Source organism: Brachycentrus maculatus, unplaced genomic scaffold (genome assembly GCF_059751285.1).
Source record: "Brachycentrus maculatus isolate JH-2025_06_01 unplaced genomic scaffold, ASM5975128v1 h1tg000180l, whole genome shotgun sequence".
In the NCBI taxonomy this organism is placed as follows: domain Eukaryota; kingdom Metazoa; phylum Arthropoda; class Insecta; order Trichoptera; family Brachycentridae; genus Brachycentrus; species Brachycentrus maculatus.
Window position 1 is genome coordinate 496433 of NW_028280931.1, and position 16040 is coordinate 512472.

General features: G+C 29.8%; 2 protein-coding genes across 2 annotated transcripts in view; one reads left to right on the plus strand and one right to left on the minus strand.

Annotated features, from left to right (window-relative positions):
• The window catches only part of LOC148307969 (uncharacterized), a 416767-nt gene that overhangs the window by 240279 nt on the left and 160448 nt on the right, over window positions 1–16040 (plus strand). The gene's annotated exons all lie outside the window — the stretch shown is intronic.
• The window catches only part of LOC148307971 (uncharacterized), a 38533-nt gene that overhangs the window by 20297 nt on the left and 2196 nt on the right, over window positions 1–16040 (minus strand). Inside the window, exons 2-4 of the mRNA XM_088262510.1 lie at window positions 11187–11794; window positions 7805–8027; window positions 3797–4308 (exon numbers count right to left, since the gene is read on the minus strand). Of these exons, the coding sequence (XP_088118636.1) occupies window positions 3797–4308; window positions 7805–8027; window positions 11187–11794 (1343 nt within the window). The remainder of the gene's footprint in view (window positions 1–3796; window positions 4309–7804; window positions 8028–11186; window positions 11795–16040) is intronic.

The following is a 16040-nucleotide window of genomic DNA, read 5'->3' on the forward strand; positions in this document are numbered from 1 at the left end:
AAAAAAGTCGAAAATAACAAACAAAATAGCATTTTTTGCTGCTATTTTGTTGCACATTTTATAAACTGAATAAAAACGAAACTCAAAGTTTATATTTATCCACTTTTATTTTTGGTACTTTTTTAAATCGATTTCGACAACCATCTTGTCATATTCAGGAATTGATACATATCCATCTTTGAAGATGATGAGGTGCTTATCAAACCTAGTTGAAGGAAAGTAACAGAAATAAAAGTGGTAAAAAAAGATTTTTGAGTTTAATCTTATAAAAAAAAATTTGGATGGAAAAAATGGATTTAAACAAAAAAAGGTTTATCATTACTTTTTGTAGTAATTATTTAGCAGACAATGTAAAATGAAAAGAGTTTAAAAAAGCAATACGTTTTTATGTTATTTTACTGTTGGTGTTTTAAAAATAAATTTGGGCTAGGTTTCTGTATGTTGATCAAAATTAAGATTGCGGCCGTAAAAAAGAAATTACGACATTGCACTCCTTATATAGATTGATCGTTGCTCTATGAGTTTCCTGGCTAAAAAAAATAGAAATCTAATAACAGCATTTTTAAGGTAAATTTTATTTACTTAACTTTCTGAAAATATCACATGGAATTAATATAAAGTTAATATGAAAAACATATTTTCATACTAAGATTTATTTATTTATTAGGTTAAAAATGTTTAAATAAAAAATTCTAAGAATCAAAGGAATAGGATATTCATAACATGAAGCTCATTTTTTAAACTAAATTTTTTCTCTAAAATTCCTACAAAATTGTGAGAAGAATATGGAGAAACTAGTTTCACCATGGTACGTATACCCGTATCTACATTATATGTTATGTACGAAACACATATTTGTTTGACGCTTAGCGAATATTGATTTTTCTACTAAATAAATATTTCTTTCAAAGATTTCTTGACATTGTAATGCGACACAAACTCACGATATTTTTCCTAGAAAGTGTTTATTTGGATTTCGTGAAATGAACACCGTTCTTACATTATGAAAAGCCATCAACTGCATTGTGTTAAAATAATATTTCTATCATTTTGTTAATTTCTTTTAGTGGACACTCGCTACATCAGATAGATAATAACCCATATTTATTACATCAAATATATTTATCTGAAGCTGCCTATGTCTGCTATAGTTATTTGCAGAAGTAAAGAAAAAAGAGATACTCTGCAAGCTTAAATCAAAGCAAGATGATGGATTTTTAACAATCTTGGTGACCCAGATTTGGCGACACCTGATAATTGAATATGTTCTTTATATTAAATATTATAAAATATTACAGAAAAAACCATTCCCTTTATATCATCAGTTTGGATTATGCAGTTTTTTTATTTCAAGTATTTATGTTTTATTTGTATTTTTTGGATTTCATTTATACGCCTTTCATTTCAAAACGATAACCAATGCAAAAATTTATATCAGTTTGGCCTGTGAGCATAATAATATTTAAAACTAAATCGCAATATTTGTGAGCTCATACAAGCTGATATGTTGACATTGTGAATTAGTGCTCGTTTCCAAATGTTTTGATACAAATTACAGAATGACAAAATGACAAAATGACGTATCATGAGGTAAGTAACGACTAATGCTGATTATATTGTAATTTATCACTTTATATTACAGCCCCCTATTTTCACGATAAATACGTTCCACACGATACCGTGTAAAAAAATGCACCAAAATTATATATTAAATTCATTTTTTATTTGATAGATTTCCTTGTACAAGAATTAATTCAATATTTAAAAAAAAATCTGCTTACATAAAAAAAAGACAATAAGGTACCAATTTTTTTTTTCTTGTTGTTGGTTGAATTAATATCCAAAGGATTTTGTAATATCCTCCGGCAAAAGCCAGCTGTCATCAATATTGAATTTTTAATTCAGCATTATATACTTATTATACTTATTATATTGCAAGTCGTTTGGCAATAAGTAGGTTCAAAGAAGAGAAAATAATGATGCAAAAAATACTCTTTTTAATTTTGTTTATTTCGTCTGCTAACATTATTTTATATTCGAGTTAGTTACATCAGTTAAATATAACGGTTTTGGTATAGCTTAAATTAATACGCTACCACTGAAGCTGAAACATTATTACATATAAACATATCGACGATGAAAAGCGAAAAATGGGTAATTTCGAGAGCTTTACATCATAGTGATTTTCCTATTACCAAAAAAAAAGGTTCGGTGGTTTGTCGAATACTGAAATAAATCACAAACGTTACTGAAGCAGTAGGGTAGTTGTTAATTAAATAGTGCCTGGGGATGGCCATTTTAATTGACATAAAAACCCTTCCTGTGTTGTGTACGTACTTCTTTTTGCATTTTTTTTATTCAGCAACGTTATTTGGAAACATGAAGAATTCGAGTACTAACGTGTAAATATTAATTTCAATTATAGAAATAACTAATTCTATAAATGATGCGTTAAAAGACTTGACACGGGTAAAAAGACAACAAACAATTATGAAAAAGTCCTGTGTCCTGGTTCTATGCAGATACAATCACAGAGTTGAATAAAATTGTATTTTTCATATTATTTTTTGACATATCATCAAATATGAAGAAGAATATGGAAGTCTGGGCATTTACGAAACTGACGATCGTTATAGGCTGGTTTAAGTGATCACTTTACACACCTGAAACATTCACCAATTCTACCCATTATTGACAACCACACTACTCAAATTCTTGGAAGTTCTATATATATGAATCAATTTAGAAAGCGTGTTCTTGAATCACTATAACTTCACTAGAGACATCTATTGGTGAGATGTAAATAAGCTTTTTACTAAGCAGAAACTCTTATATAAGTATGTGAGGTCCGAATCCTGGATTATAATCACATTTATGAGAAACGCCAGAAAACATCATTTTCATTTTTATTATTTTAGCGTATAATTTGACCAGTTAATTTATTTACAACATTTTGAGTGTGTCCAAATACTTGCTCACGAATCTGGATTATCTCCAATTATAGGAGTTATTAAAACATTTTATTTAATGACTTGATTTGAAATGCAAGGGTCAGAGAGTGGAATTATCCTTTTTAGGAGATATTTTTGTAAATTAATTTGGTACTTTATAAATAATATCCATTCATTTTTAATTTAAAATTTACTTGTTAAATACCACTATTTCTTAAAATCTATATTGATACATGTTTCGATACATTTCGATGTACGGTGTTTGAAAATGATGCGAAATGCATCTAAACACGTGTCAGTATAGATTTTAAGAAACAGACCAAGTAAAACTTGAATTAAAAACTGTTTTTATACCACCAAGATCAGGCAGAGCAGCGGTTCTCAAAATGTGCTCCGCGAAGCAAAGGGTTTTCGCCGCAAGAAACACCATAATCAATCTTCACATATGCTTTGATCAAAACGAGTAAATATGTGGCAACTCTATACTCGTCTCTAGACACTTGGAAATCTGTGCACTGACGCACTCTCCTTCTATTTCTCTCGTTGCGCACTGTCTCATTAAATTTAACCATGTTTTGTTAATTTTAGAGCTCTATCAAATATTTAGCGTTTCAAAAGGGTTTGAAAACCGGTAAATTTGGGTAGCAGAGACATAAGAAATTGTTAGCATTCTATAAACTATTCGTATTTTGTAAAAATAACTCTTATTTGGCTTATAAAGTTCAACTTTTTTCACTTTCCAGTAACGATATGTTTTTATCTACTCTAAAATCAACTTGTCATTTTAATGGTAAATAAATATTATATTTACTTCTATGTACATACATTATACAGAATAATATTCATTCTGGTTTCAATTTGCTCTTTCTCTTTGATGGTTTTCTATACAAAAGAAGTTTGCAGATGATAATCAGAGAGAAGTAAACTGTAATACCGACAATGATGGGTCCCATGATTAATATTACAGTGACATCTATGAGCAGGTATTGAAACCAATTGAGATCTAGTATCGGAGATCTCATATGCGCTGCGCCGTCATTTCGAATCACGTACTCGATCCAATATACAGCCGTTTCCATCGGCGTATGCGGTTTATCTTTAAAACGCCTAGAGACATCTCGCGCACTGCGTCTGAAACTTTTATCCGTTATCATTTTATGAAGATTCTCCCTGAAATTGGCCTCCGTTAGCTCTTTGTACAGAATCTGAATTCCGTAGCCTTGTTTGACGGCCTTGCCCACGTTCAGAAATTGGTCCCCGTAGAATGGCATTCCTATGATTGGAACTCCGTAGAAAATCGCTTCTTGGGTACCCAGAAGTCCACCGTGTGTGATGAAAAACAGAGTATTAGGATGAGCTGAAAAAATACAATGTTCTCATTTATTTTTCAAACTATGGTTAAAACACGAACATTTATAATACATACTCTAAATTTTCTTTCAATTCTTTTGTACAAAACAAGCTTTTAATGTGAGTTGTCATATTTTCACTAAAGAAACTAGAATCGTCAATTTGAGCCTCACATCACATAGAACAGGATTCCTTTATAGGTTGCATATAACCAGGCCCTTTTTCTAACAAAAAAACGATTCCGGAACTCACTTCATGTCAAGCTTTTTACTACAACATTTTTTTTTATTCATTTAATCTACTTATTTACATTTTTATTTATAACATAATACATTTGAATCATTTATACATATGGAGAACTTTTATATTTCGATTCGCTGTGCCTCTTCATAAAAGAGTCTGTGATCTAGTGCTTGGAAAGGGACTTACACTCGTGGTTTAATGTTATATAATAAAAGATATAATAGTTTTTTTAAATATTTTTTTAAAGATTTAAATGTATAGAGCTTTAATTTTTTTCTTAAGGATTTTTATAACATCTATTTTTTTATTTCTTTAGGGAGTTTTTTGAAATGTTCGATTGCCAAATATTTGAAGTTTTGCTGAAATTGCTTGGTGTTGCATTTTGGAGTAGAAAAATCGTTTAAGAATCTCGATGATAAATTTTTTGTTAAATTTAAATAGTTATCACCCTTTAGTATTAAAAAACTGCGGTTTTTTTTTATTGGATTCTATATTTGGGACTTGAAATTTTTTATATAATAATTTTGTTGGAAATATGTTTTTTTTTTCAAGATAACTTTAATTATGGATAACTTAAATTATATTTAAATATCATTTAAATAAAAATTAAAACAACTTTTCCTACTATTTCATATAAATATAGATTGTAATTACGTAAGCACAAAAATTGTTTCGTCTTATTGATTTTTAAAAATAAAAATAATTAAAACATCTTTGAAAAAAGATGGCGGAACGCCATTCCACCGCGTTACATGGAAAAAAAGCCCTGCATATGACCATATAGTAGTACATATGACCATCATTAACAAAACCTTCAACTAGTTTCAACCAATACGCCATTTAAAGCATTCAAACATCTTACTTATTAGGTTGTATTAACTAATTGTTGAATGTCAGGATTAATATTATTTAAATAAGGTCAGATTATGGTCAGAACATTATTTAATTATTGGATCTAAGAAAAATATTTTAAAAAATACAATGAAAATACCTAGGGACTTAACATAGGCTATCTTTACAGTTGACGGTAATTGAACCTAAATGTATATGCTTAAGGCTTAGATAGTTTCTTTTTATGGTAGTAACTAGAATTCATCTTATCTCTTAAAAACGTTAAATTAAATATTAGCTGTCTCAGACACATGAGGGATTAAGTTATGAGTTGTTAGACTAGAGGCTGCTTAGATCGATTTCTAGAATTATATATCTAAAATAACGTAAAATACAAATTGAGTGGATATAGTGATAACCATGTCGCATTTTTTTATGTTTTATTTAATAATTTAAATGCGAAAATGATCCATTTTTTAAAAAAAATTCAGAACAACGTCGCCAGACTGCTAATATTTTATGTTATGTAGAAAAGAATAAATATTTAAAACCGTCAACTGGAACAGGTATTTTCAAATAGTTTAATTTATTATTTGATAGCTGCCAGCTTATTTATTCATTTTAATGATTAGTATTGATTGAATTCCAGATTTCTTACATATTTTAATAAAGCGTTCTAAATTTTTAATTTTTTGCGATGAGATTTTACAGCAAAGATAAAAGTATACAGCTATGTTTTTACATACTTGTTTACTATGTTTCTGAAGAGTTTCGCGTATGTATTGCTGTAGTGCTAAAGAGCACTATAGCGCTTCTAAATACTTGTATCGAAAATGTGTGATACTAAAATGAATAATTGTTTTCGTTCCACTTTCTATGGGAGAATAATTTTTTTGAAAAAAAAATGCGTTGTTTTAAATTGTTGAAAGAGTAATCACAAAATATTTCAAAATGTACGTTATTTATAGTATTTATGTACGAAATTGTGTCACCCTGTGGTCGGTGTTGTGGATTTTAAGCCTGGAGTTTCTGGGTTCAAGCCCCCTTTATAGTCATTTGAGTCCTATTTTTTATGCATACGATAAAAGTGTGAAGTTTGTGTATCAAATAAAATAAAATATTCCATTAGAAAATAACTTTGTTCTATATGAGACTGTAGTAAAATTAATATCTAGTGTACCGCTTGCAATGTCAGGTAAATCATAATTCAATAATCCTATTGACCTTAAAACCACTAGCTTTGTCACCTTGATCTCGTTAAGAACTCAATAGAAGTAAAAGGTTTCCAGTAAAAAAACTAACAAAGGTATAAGTTCATTAACTCATCGCAATTTATCGTGATGAATTTAATGGCATTTGGCCTTAGTTTTTTCAACCCGCAACATCCTGCAATTTTGCGGCATTTACAAAAATCATTAGAAAGTTGTAATTTTGTAAATCGAAAACGTTACATGTCACTTATAACAATATTAGTTCAGTGGCAGACTTATCAATTTTAAGTATGCGGATTTGTCAATTATAAGTAAATATATTATTTTCATTTTATCACTCAAATACTGTAATTGGACCTTAACCGTTTTAGTGATGTGATTTTTTTCTGATATATTTTATGCTCAAAATGTTGAAGACTTTTTAGTAAGAATTGTCCCTTTATTAGGTGTGTACAAAATTAACAATTTTTTTATAAGTATTGGTTGAGAACATATCAAACTTTTATTTTTTTATTTACATAAATAGTATTCATTTATTTAAAGAAGAATTATAATCAAATTAAAAATATTTTTTGCAGAGACCCACCAAGTCACCTTGTGTGTTTTGTCGGTGGAGTTCCTTTTACATACATTTTTTTTGGCATTTTGTAAAGAAATATACTAAACATACAAAAAAATACAGCTTCAAAAATAAAAATAAAATTATATTCCCAAAAATGTGTCAAGGTCGTATGAAATTGGCTCGTCCTCGGAGTTAACACTATTGATACGCGTCCTCCGATTGATACACATTCTGATTACATTGTCACAATCTATACTTTATGTATAACAAATATTTTCGTTCGAGACAATCGCTTTCATCTTTGGACGAATACGACGTTGTAGGGGCAAAAACTGTAGGATTTTACAACATTATATATTTCTGTTCTTCAATAAAATATTAAATTTGTTTATTAGGGAATATTTTTAGGAATCGTAACTAAAAATAGGAGCACGCTACGACACAACCTCTCAGCTTGACCGCCAAAATACACGGCGCCATCGTCGGTATATCGACAAGCAGCGTTTAGCAAAGAATACCTGAGTCGATATATCGATTCTCAGCACTCTAACGGTTAATTTTAAAGCTGATCTGATGATTTTGACTCATAATTGAAACAATAAAAAACAAAATTAATCGTAAACTATTTAAACAATCTAAATTCTCACAATTCTTACCTAGAATAGCCGCTTGCGGAAGCCATTTTGAAATAAAAACGTTATTCGGCACATTTGGTGGGCTGTCATTTTCCCATTTCCACAAAACCCTCTGCTTGAGTTCGCTAAATACTTTGACAATGAATTCAACTTTTTTCCTTGACAGCTCGGAACTTTTTACGATGGTTCCAAGACTGAAAAATATCACCCCGTTTTCAGCCTCGTCCATGAATTTTTTCATATCCTGAAAAATACGAAATTCATATTATAGGGATTCGCTGGAGAAAAGTGTTACTTAATCATTCGAGCACATTTGCAGTTCAAAACTAAAAAAAATATCACAAAATAATATTTGGAAGAGTATACTCGTAGGTGCCTTAAAAATATCAAATTGTTTTATCATTTTCTTTACTGTATTGTTTTTTAACGCCACACCAATCTGTTTTTGCAAACTATCTTCGACTCTTCAACATGCACGCATTTCTTCATACATAACCGCCGATCGTTTCGACTCCTGGCCTGAACACTTTCAAGTGATCATGCCAAGTTTTTCACGGTCTCCCTTTACATCCATTTTCAACTCCATTCGCGTCATATAATGTAATTGTTCCACTGAGCTTTCTTCACTCATTCGATCCACAAACCCAAACCTCCTCAAGACACTTTTCCCAATTTTATCGATAATACTTATCTCAGCCTTGGATTATTGTCTTACTATTATCACCATTCGAACATCTTCATACATACTTTTGTCACACATTCATATTTTGTCACTGAGAGATCGCATTTTGACTGCATTCAGTCTACTTTTGTCCTTTTTTGCCAACTCCATGCATTGTCAGTACAATATTTTTTGCAGTTTATTATTATATTATTTTAAAATTTGTGAAATCACAGCCAAATTGCCTAACAAGTATATCATTCAATAAAAATTAAAATATTCAAAAGATTACAATTTAAGCAAGCCTGCTTGAGACCTATACTTGTATATCATTATATATTTATGATACTATAGACTGCTAATACCAACATTCTCGTCGCCTCTTTCAATTACGAGTTATTGTTTTTTAATAAGGAGACAATAAGAAATTTATTTTAATGCGTAACGTACACTGCATTTGGTTCAAAGTCTACGTTGTGTAGTCCTTTGTACCCAAACCTGGTATCGCAAAGCGAAAAATATTTTAAATATTTCGATATTTAAATTAAAAGTAGAATTAAATTATTAATTCAGAGCATTCCTTCTTCAACCAATATTCTTTTCCTTACTTTTTCTTGTTTAGTGTAATCTATTAACTACATTAAGATTAGCATTAAGATATTATATTTAGATTATAATTAAGCTCGTGTATCGTACAAAGCATAAAATAAATTAAAACATAGAAAATTAATGTGCCTGTTCTGACGATATTTTGTAAAAATGGTGTTTTAAAAATTAGCCAAATATTTTTTTTACAATATTTTTCTTAAAAAGTGTAATATTTTAGTGATTTTTAATGGATCAAGATACTTTAGGTAACACATTTAGCAAAAAAAATATTGACTATGTTATTCTTACTTTTTTCTATTGCATTCTTTCCCTATTTCACGAATACGGATACTGGGCGCTTAAAATGGATATTACATGATTATTTTTAATAGAAGCATACACTTAAGGTAACAAATTTAGCAAGAAAGCTTTTGCTTTTGTAATTCTAATGTTAACTTTTACTTTCTTTCCTTATTTCAACATTCGAATATCTTAATAATTGAATACAGATACTGGGCGCTTTATATGTTTATTATAGAGATTTTTTATATAAAAAGGGCATTTGAGGTAACAAATCTAGCAAGAAAGCTATTGATTGCGTTATTATAACAATTTACTTTTGCAATTTTTCCTTATTTCATATTTCAAATATGTGGAAGCTCGAATTCGGATACTGGGTGCTTAAAATGTATATTACAAAGACTTTTAATCGAATGGGGCACTTCAGATAACTAATTAAGCAAGAAAGCTATCGATTATGTTATTTTAACTATTAACCTATAACATTTAATATATTTTAAAACATAGATATTGTTCTTTAATGTACATAATACGGACTTAAATACATCAAGTTTAGTCCAGGTCTATTTTTCTAGTATTATAAGCATCTGAGAATATAAATGAGTGCTTGTATTTTTAGCTAGCTTTATGTTTTGGTTTGAAATATGATAACATCTTATCTGCAAATCTGACATTATTATGACCAGACAGGTACACACACAAAGACAGACTATGTTTTCAAACGTTAAAATTATCTGCTAAGATTTATTAGTGGAACTGCATTTTATAAAAACAGCTTTATAACATCCAGCAACTAAGATTCGTCCTTCGGTTTTCAAGATTTTATTTCTATTTAAAGGATTGAAGGAGACAATCGTAAGCAAACGACCTACATAATTGATAATAAATAAATGTCAAAGATAATATCGTAGTCATACAGGAGAAAGTGTCCAAGTGCATTGTTTTACAAAAACGTGATCATTGACTATTTGATATCTTACTAGCTTAATATTGCCCTGAGAAAATCCCAAAGGATTTTAAACTTGGAAGTATAATATATTGATTCGTTAAAAATGACTAACTGCATTGGTGTTTATTTTCTTGCCAAGCAAAAGTGATTTAAGTGGCCCTCCTGAGCATTTTACGTTTTGGTAGTTGGTCACTTTCTCCTGTACGACTACGATATGGTCATTTGACTGGCTATTTCAGTAGTGAAATAAAAAAAGTCAGGGTGCCAAATAGTTTAACAATAATCTTGATAATAGATTGATTTAATAAACGACAAAAAAATGATAAACCTTGAACCTTTGTTTTGTTAAAATAAAAACATGGACGATACGTATTATTCAAAATATTTCACTTTTAATTTCATGATTTACTTATTCAGCATTTATTTTATGGAAAAATATGATTATTTAAATATGTGTAAAGGTAGAAAAAATTTAAAGAACATTTTTGAGTTAATTAATGTAAATACGACTAGTGTCAAGAACATCTGTAGCTATCGAAACTAGACGTGCTTGTAATAATAAACTCAAAATGTGTCTTAAACATGTGTTATATTTGTATGTTTACACCAAATACTAAGCAACAATTACATAGGTACATTAAGACTTAAAATCGAAGACGGAAAAAATTTTATTATCTTAAAAATTAACAGTTAATTTTAAAATTTAGTTTATTTAGTAAATACCACTATTTCTTAAAATCTATTGTGACACGTGTTTCGATACATTCCGTATCATTTTCAAAATGATGCAGAGTGCATCGAAACAAGTACCACAGTGGATTTTAAGAATTAGTGGTATTTAAAAAGTCAAACCTAAATTAAAAATGTATAGATTTTATCACGCAGTGACTGCCGAATCAAATTACCTTTGGTAGTTCTCCGGGTTCCTTAATATGGACTCCCCCTACTTCAATTATATTTGGTACGTAAGGCCTTACGGTGTCTATGCTGAAGTGGGTATTGACCAGCATCAAAGAAACGTTCTTCTCTAGATCAGCCAGCCTGGGCAAAGGTTTTGGTAAATCACCAAAGTGTCGTTCCGCCAAGGCTTGCTGCATCGGCAGATAGTAGAACTTCCTCCCTAGTAGATCTGCGATTGTGTATAGAGTATTTTTTATCCTCTGCCAAACGTTCAGCGGTCCAATAACGTCAATAAACTCGAAGGGGACAGCGGATAGCACCAAAGGGTTGCCCATTTGCTCGTTGATGTAATGGCCCGCTCCAAACGACGAGAGCATGACCACGGGCGCTTTGTACTTGTGGGCGAACATCAGGAAGGCTTCTTGCAGGAAGAGCTCTGTTATTATGAGGTCAAATTTCGTATTGTCTGTCTTGATGAAATGTTGCATTGAGGACGAGTTGAATGCGGCTTCCGTGAACCATAGCATTGGAACCCATCTTTCCATTTGTTGATCCAAAAACGGAGGTGTGGTAACCAGGTAGTGCTCCCTTTCTTCATCACTTACTTCAGGCGCTGAAAGATAAAATTCATTCTGCATCATTATTCAAATTGATGATAATTAATATTCAAAAATGATGTTTGATAATGATGCTGAATTCGTTAATAAAACGTATCACATTTCAATAAATAGAAGTTTTCACTACGTAAAATTTTAAATTATCAAAAATATACACAGCACCACAAAGTGACTGCCGAATCAATATGAAGAAATAAAATTACGATACCTGTGATAAAAATACCATACTTTATGTTTATTTTTTAAATAAGCATAATATAATAATAAATAGAGGATTTTCGAATGTTTTTTGCAGATACTTTGTGGCACATTTTATAAACTTTATAAAATAAAACAACTTTGCTTTAACGACTTTTTATTAGTGCACTTTTTCCGACCGGTTTCGACAAGAACCTTGTCATCAGAGTTTATGTACTAATTCTAAAACATTGAAATACTCATAGTTAGGTTATAGTTAATTACCCTTCCCTTACGATGCCAAAAACTTCCACCAAAAATTAAAATTAAAATAAATAAAAAGTGGACCAATAAAAAGTGGTTAAAACAAAGTTAAAACACTTTCAGCGTCATTCTACAAAAATACTAAGTTTTTTCTCGTTATTCTTGATTATCTAATGTGATAACTATTACGAGGCAACTTGTGTCCCACAATGGTAAGTATATCACAAAATACATCATAATAGTTTTGTATCCACAAAAGTTATTGAAATGTAAATTTACCCGAACGTATGTATGGAAAAATGTGGTACAGCTAATAAATATTTAAACACATACGCCTTTTATTCCCGCATTGTAATAAACTTATCTTACGTACATATCAAATTATTAATATTTTAGTATCTTGTTATTCAAATTGTCATTATAATTCTTAAATAATTTTCATTTAGATTATTCTCTGACAGAATTTAAAGCAGTCATTCCAACTGGCGTAATAATGTTCTTTATTGTATTATGAGTTACGTCGATTGAAAGGAAATCTTCACAAAGGTCAGCTCTAAAAGTATTTTTAACAACATTTTGTCCAAACTTTTGTTCACAAACACTGGGTTTACTTCACTTATTATTCATATTATTTTTTGACATTTCATCAAAGATGAAGAAGAATATAAAATTTCTGGGTATTTACTGAGCTGATGACCGTCATAGGCCGGTTTAAGTGATCACTTTACACACGTGTAACATTCACCAATTCCACCCATTATTGACAACCACAATACTCAAATTCTTGGAACTTCTATATGTATGAACCAATTTCGAAAGGTTGTTCTTGAATCACTAGAACTTCAACAGAGACATTGGTGAGATGAAAAGAAGCTTTTTTGGATGTAAACATTGATTACTGGCTGCAGCTAACTGGCAGTGCGCGATAGAGTCCTGGTCCCAACCCTAATGTTTAGAAGTGAAGCATGGAATTAGCAAAAGAAGGATGAAAGGATACTGAATGTGATCGATATGCGTTCTCTTAGATAAAGTACGCTTTTTTGCATTTTTTTTTTTAATTTCAAGCTTACTTTTTGATGAACGTTTCACTAGACAGAACCCGTGATAAGACGTTCATTTACATTATAAAGAAATATTATTTTGAAATTACAAGTATGCAATAGTAATTATTCTATTTTTTGATATCAATAAGGTAGAGTGACCAAGTGTATTATGTAATTAAAATGTCATTTTGTTTTAAGATCACTATAAATATTTTATTATAGCTTAATTATTATGTCTATCGGTTTCGAAGCTAACCGCTTATTTATCAGGACTGATTAATACTTCTTTCTCAAGCTTCTATATCAAGACTGATTAATATTAATCAGTCTCGAAAAATAAGCGGTTAGCTTCGAAACCGGTAGACATTATAATTAAGTTATAATAAAATATTTACAGTGATTTTAAAACAAAGTGACGTTTTAATTATAAAATGGAAAATCGTAAAGTAAGTGCTTCAAATATAAATTATAAGTTAATTTTTATTTTTTATTTAACCATTATATGACCGATGCAAGATTTTTTTAGTAGTTTCGTTATGTGTGTCTATGTTGCAGGATGTCAATATTGAGATCTCCTAGAATTATCACATTTTGCATATTTTTTACTTGCGCTGATGTTTCATGTAATGATTCAAGAAACAGCAATATGTAATTATTTGTCAGAGATCGGCAAATGACTGGAATAAAATATTCCTAATCTTTTGTAGTTTTTATTGCATTTGACTCACATATTATGTCCCCTTCAATGTTGAAAACAATACGTTGAAAAGGTACAATTCTTCTGATATACACCTGTGCAGTATTTATCAAATTAAGATACAATGTAACATGAATTAATTTACACATTTGTAAAAGCTAAAGTGACATTAATTAGATAATAACGATTCTCACAATAATTACATGAATTATCCTAATGATAGAAAAATTCATTCATTTTAGATTTAATCATTTAACTCGTGTACAAAATAATTGCTTCTTATGGCCTTTAAAATATTACCACCGAAGCAAATGTTGGCATTTACATAATGATCAAGAATATTAATTACCCGAGTGCCTTATGAAACCCGGGTAGGTTATTACGTATTATTTTAATTTTTATAAGTATTTTTTACAAAAAAATCCAACCATTTTTTATTTACTATTTTTTGTTGTTTATAATATGAGTATAAGGATATTGTACTTAAGAAATAAGTGGTATTCATAACCTACGTTATTATAATCTTGTTATGTTAATACTCAAGGTATTTTCGTGTTTTTTGCATACGTATTATATTTATTATATCATAAATAACATATATAATATATTTATTTTTCAATCCTGGAAAAACTTTTGCGCATTTACAGCGCCTTTGGTATAATATTTTACGTAAAGTTTTACCAAATAAATCATCCAACATTAAAATTATTATTATTTACTTCTTTCCGCCCCTGTATTCTAATGGTGACTCACTTAGCTGCCGAGCTAGAGGGCCTATGTTCGATTACCGAGGGAGTAAAATAACAAATAAATTTTAGTGATTTTTTACCCGAACAATTATTTTATCATTACTATGAACTGGTACAAGGATCGCAGGATTACCAATCAGCATAAGACAGATTGTAAGCCCTGTTTAAACACATATTTTAATATTCTTTTTTATCTCTTCGTTGAGTTATCAAAATGTTAAACAACTCCTAGGTGGAGAATCCCAGATTTGTGAACAAAGATGTAGACACACCCGAAAATATGTCGGGTTGTGGTCCCGTGGCTAATGCCGTAGACTCTTGAGTCAGAGTTTCTCGGTTCGAACCCACTCTTCCACAATTTGATACCTATTTCTAATAATGAGCCGCTTAGACTCACAGAAATAGTATGAAAATTGAGTATTTTTGTAAATAATAAAAGCACAAATATTTCTTTGAAAAAAATGTAGTAAATGTATTTTTTTATCATATTTCTTATCCCTTAAAAACGATTTATTACATTTAATCAGTAGTAATGTGCCATTTAATAAAGAAACAAAAAAATTATTGGATTAATTAAAACCGCCTTACTTAAAATTTGTACATCAAAGTATTTTTAAAATAAAATTGTTTTTTAATATCCTCTTATTTTGGGTCATCCAATTTGCTTTGGAAAATTGGGATATTGTACGCTCCATTACCTAGCAAACAAATTTTAAAACAATTTAAGTCGGTCTGAATTAACACCAGAATATTTAGGAAACTATAAATTTTTTTCTCAAAAGGCATGAATGGGGCAACGCTAATATTATGAAAATTTATGGGGAAGGATACAATTGTATATACGTTTCAAATACTTTTACAGTGATTTCTATTATTTTTTTAATAATGTCTTAAAATACGATTATATGTTATAAATATACAAATGAGCAGATTTTTTAATTATTAATTTTCGTGATATTTGATACTCGTATATTAATCTTCTGGGAGTGCAAAAATTGATGTCCGACTTTCTCTGGGCAGTGGGCTCTTTTTACATGAATTTTTTTTCTTTAAATCGATGTATTATGAAGATAGAAGTTATGTTAAAATATATATAAAAAAAAGAAAAAAAATCACCCATTCGAAATATTTTTCAATTATGACAAAATTACACACAAATATCCACAGATGTCATTGCTATACAAGTTAAATCATAATAACTTACAGACGGACTTCGACGTTCATTAACGTCCATACTCCTATAAGGAAAATTCCCACTGACGTTCATTTACGTCCATACTCCCGGACTAGTTACGAGACGAAGATGTTATAA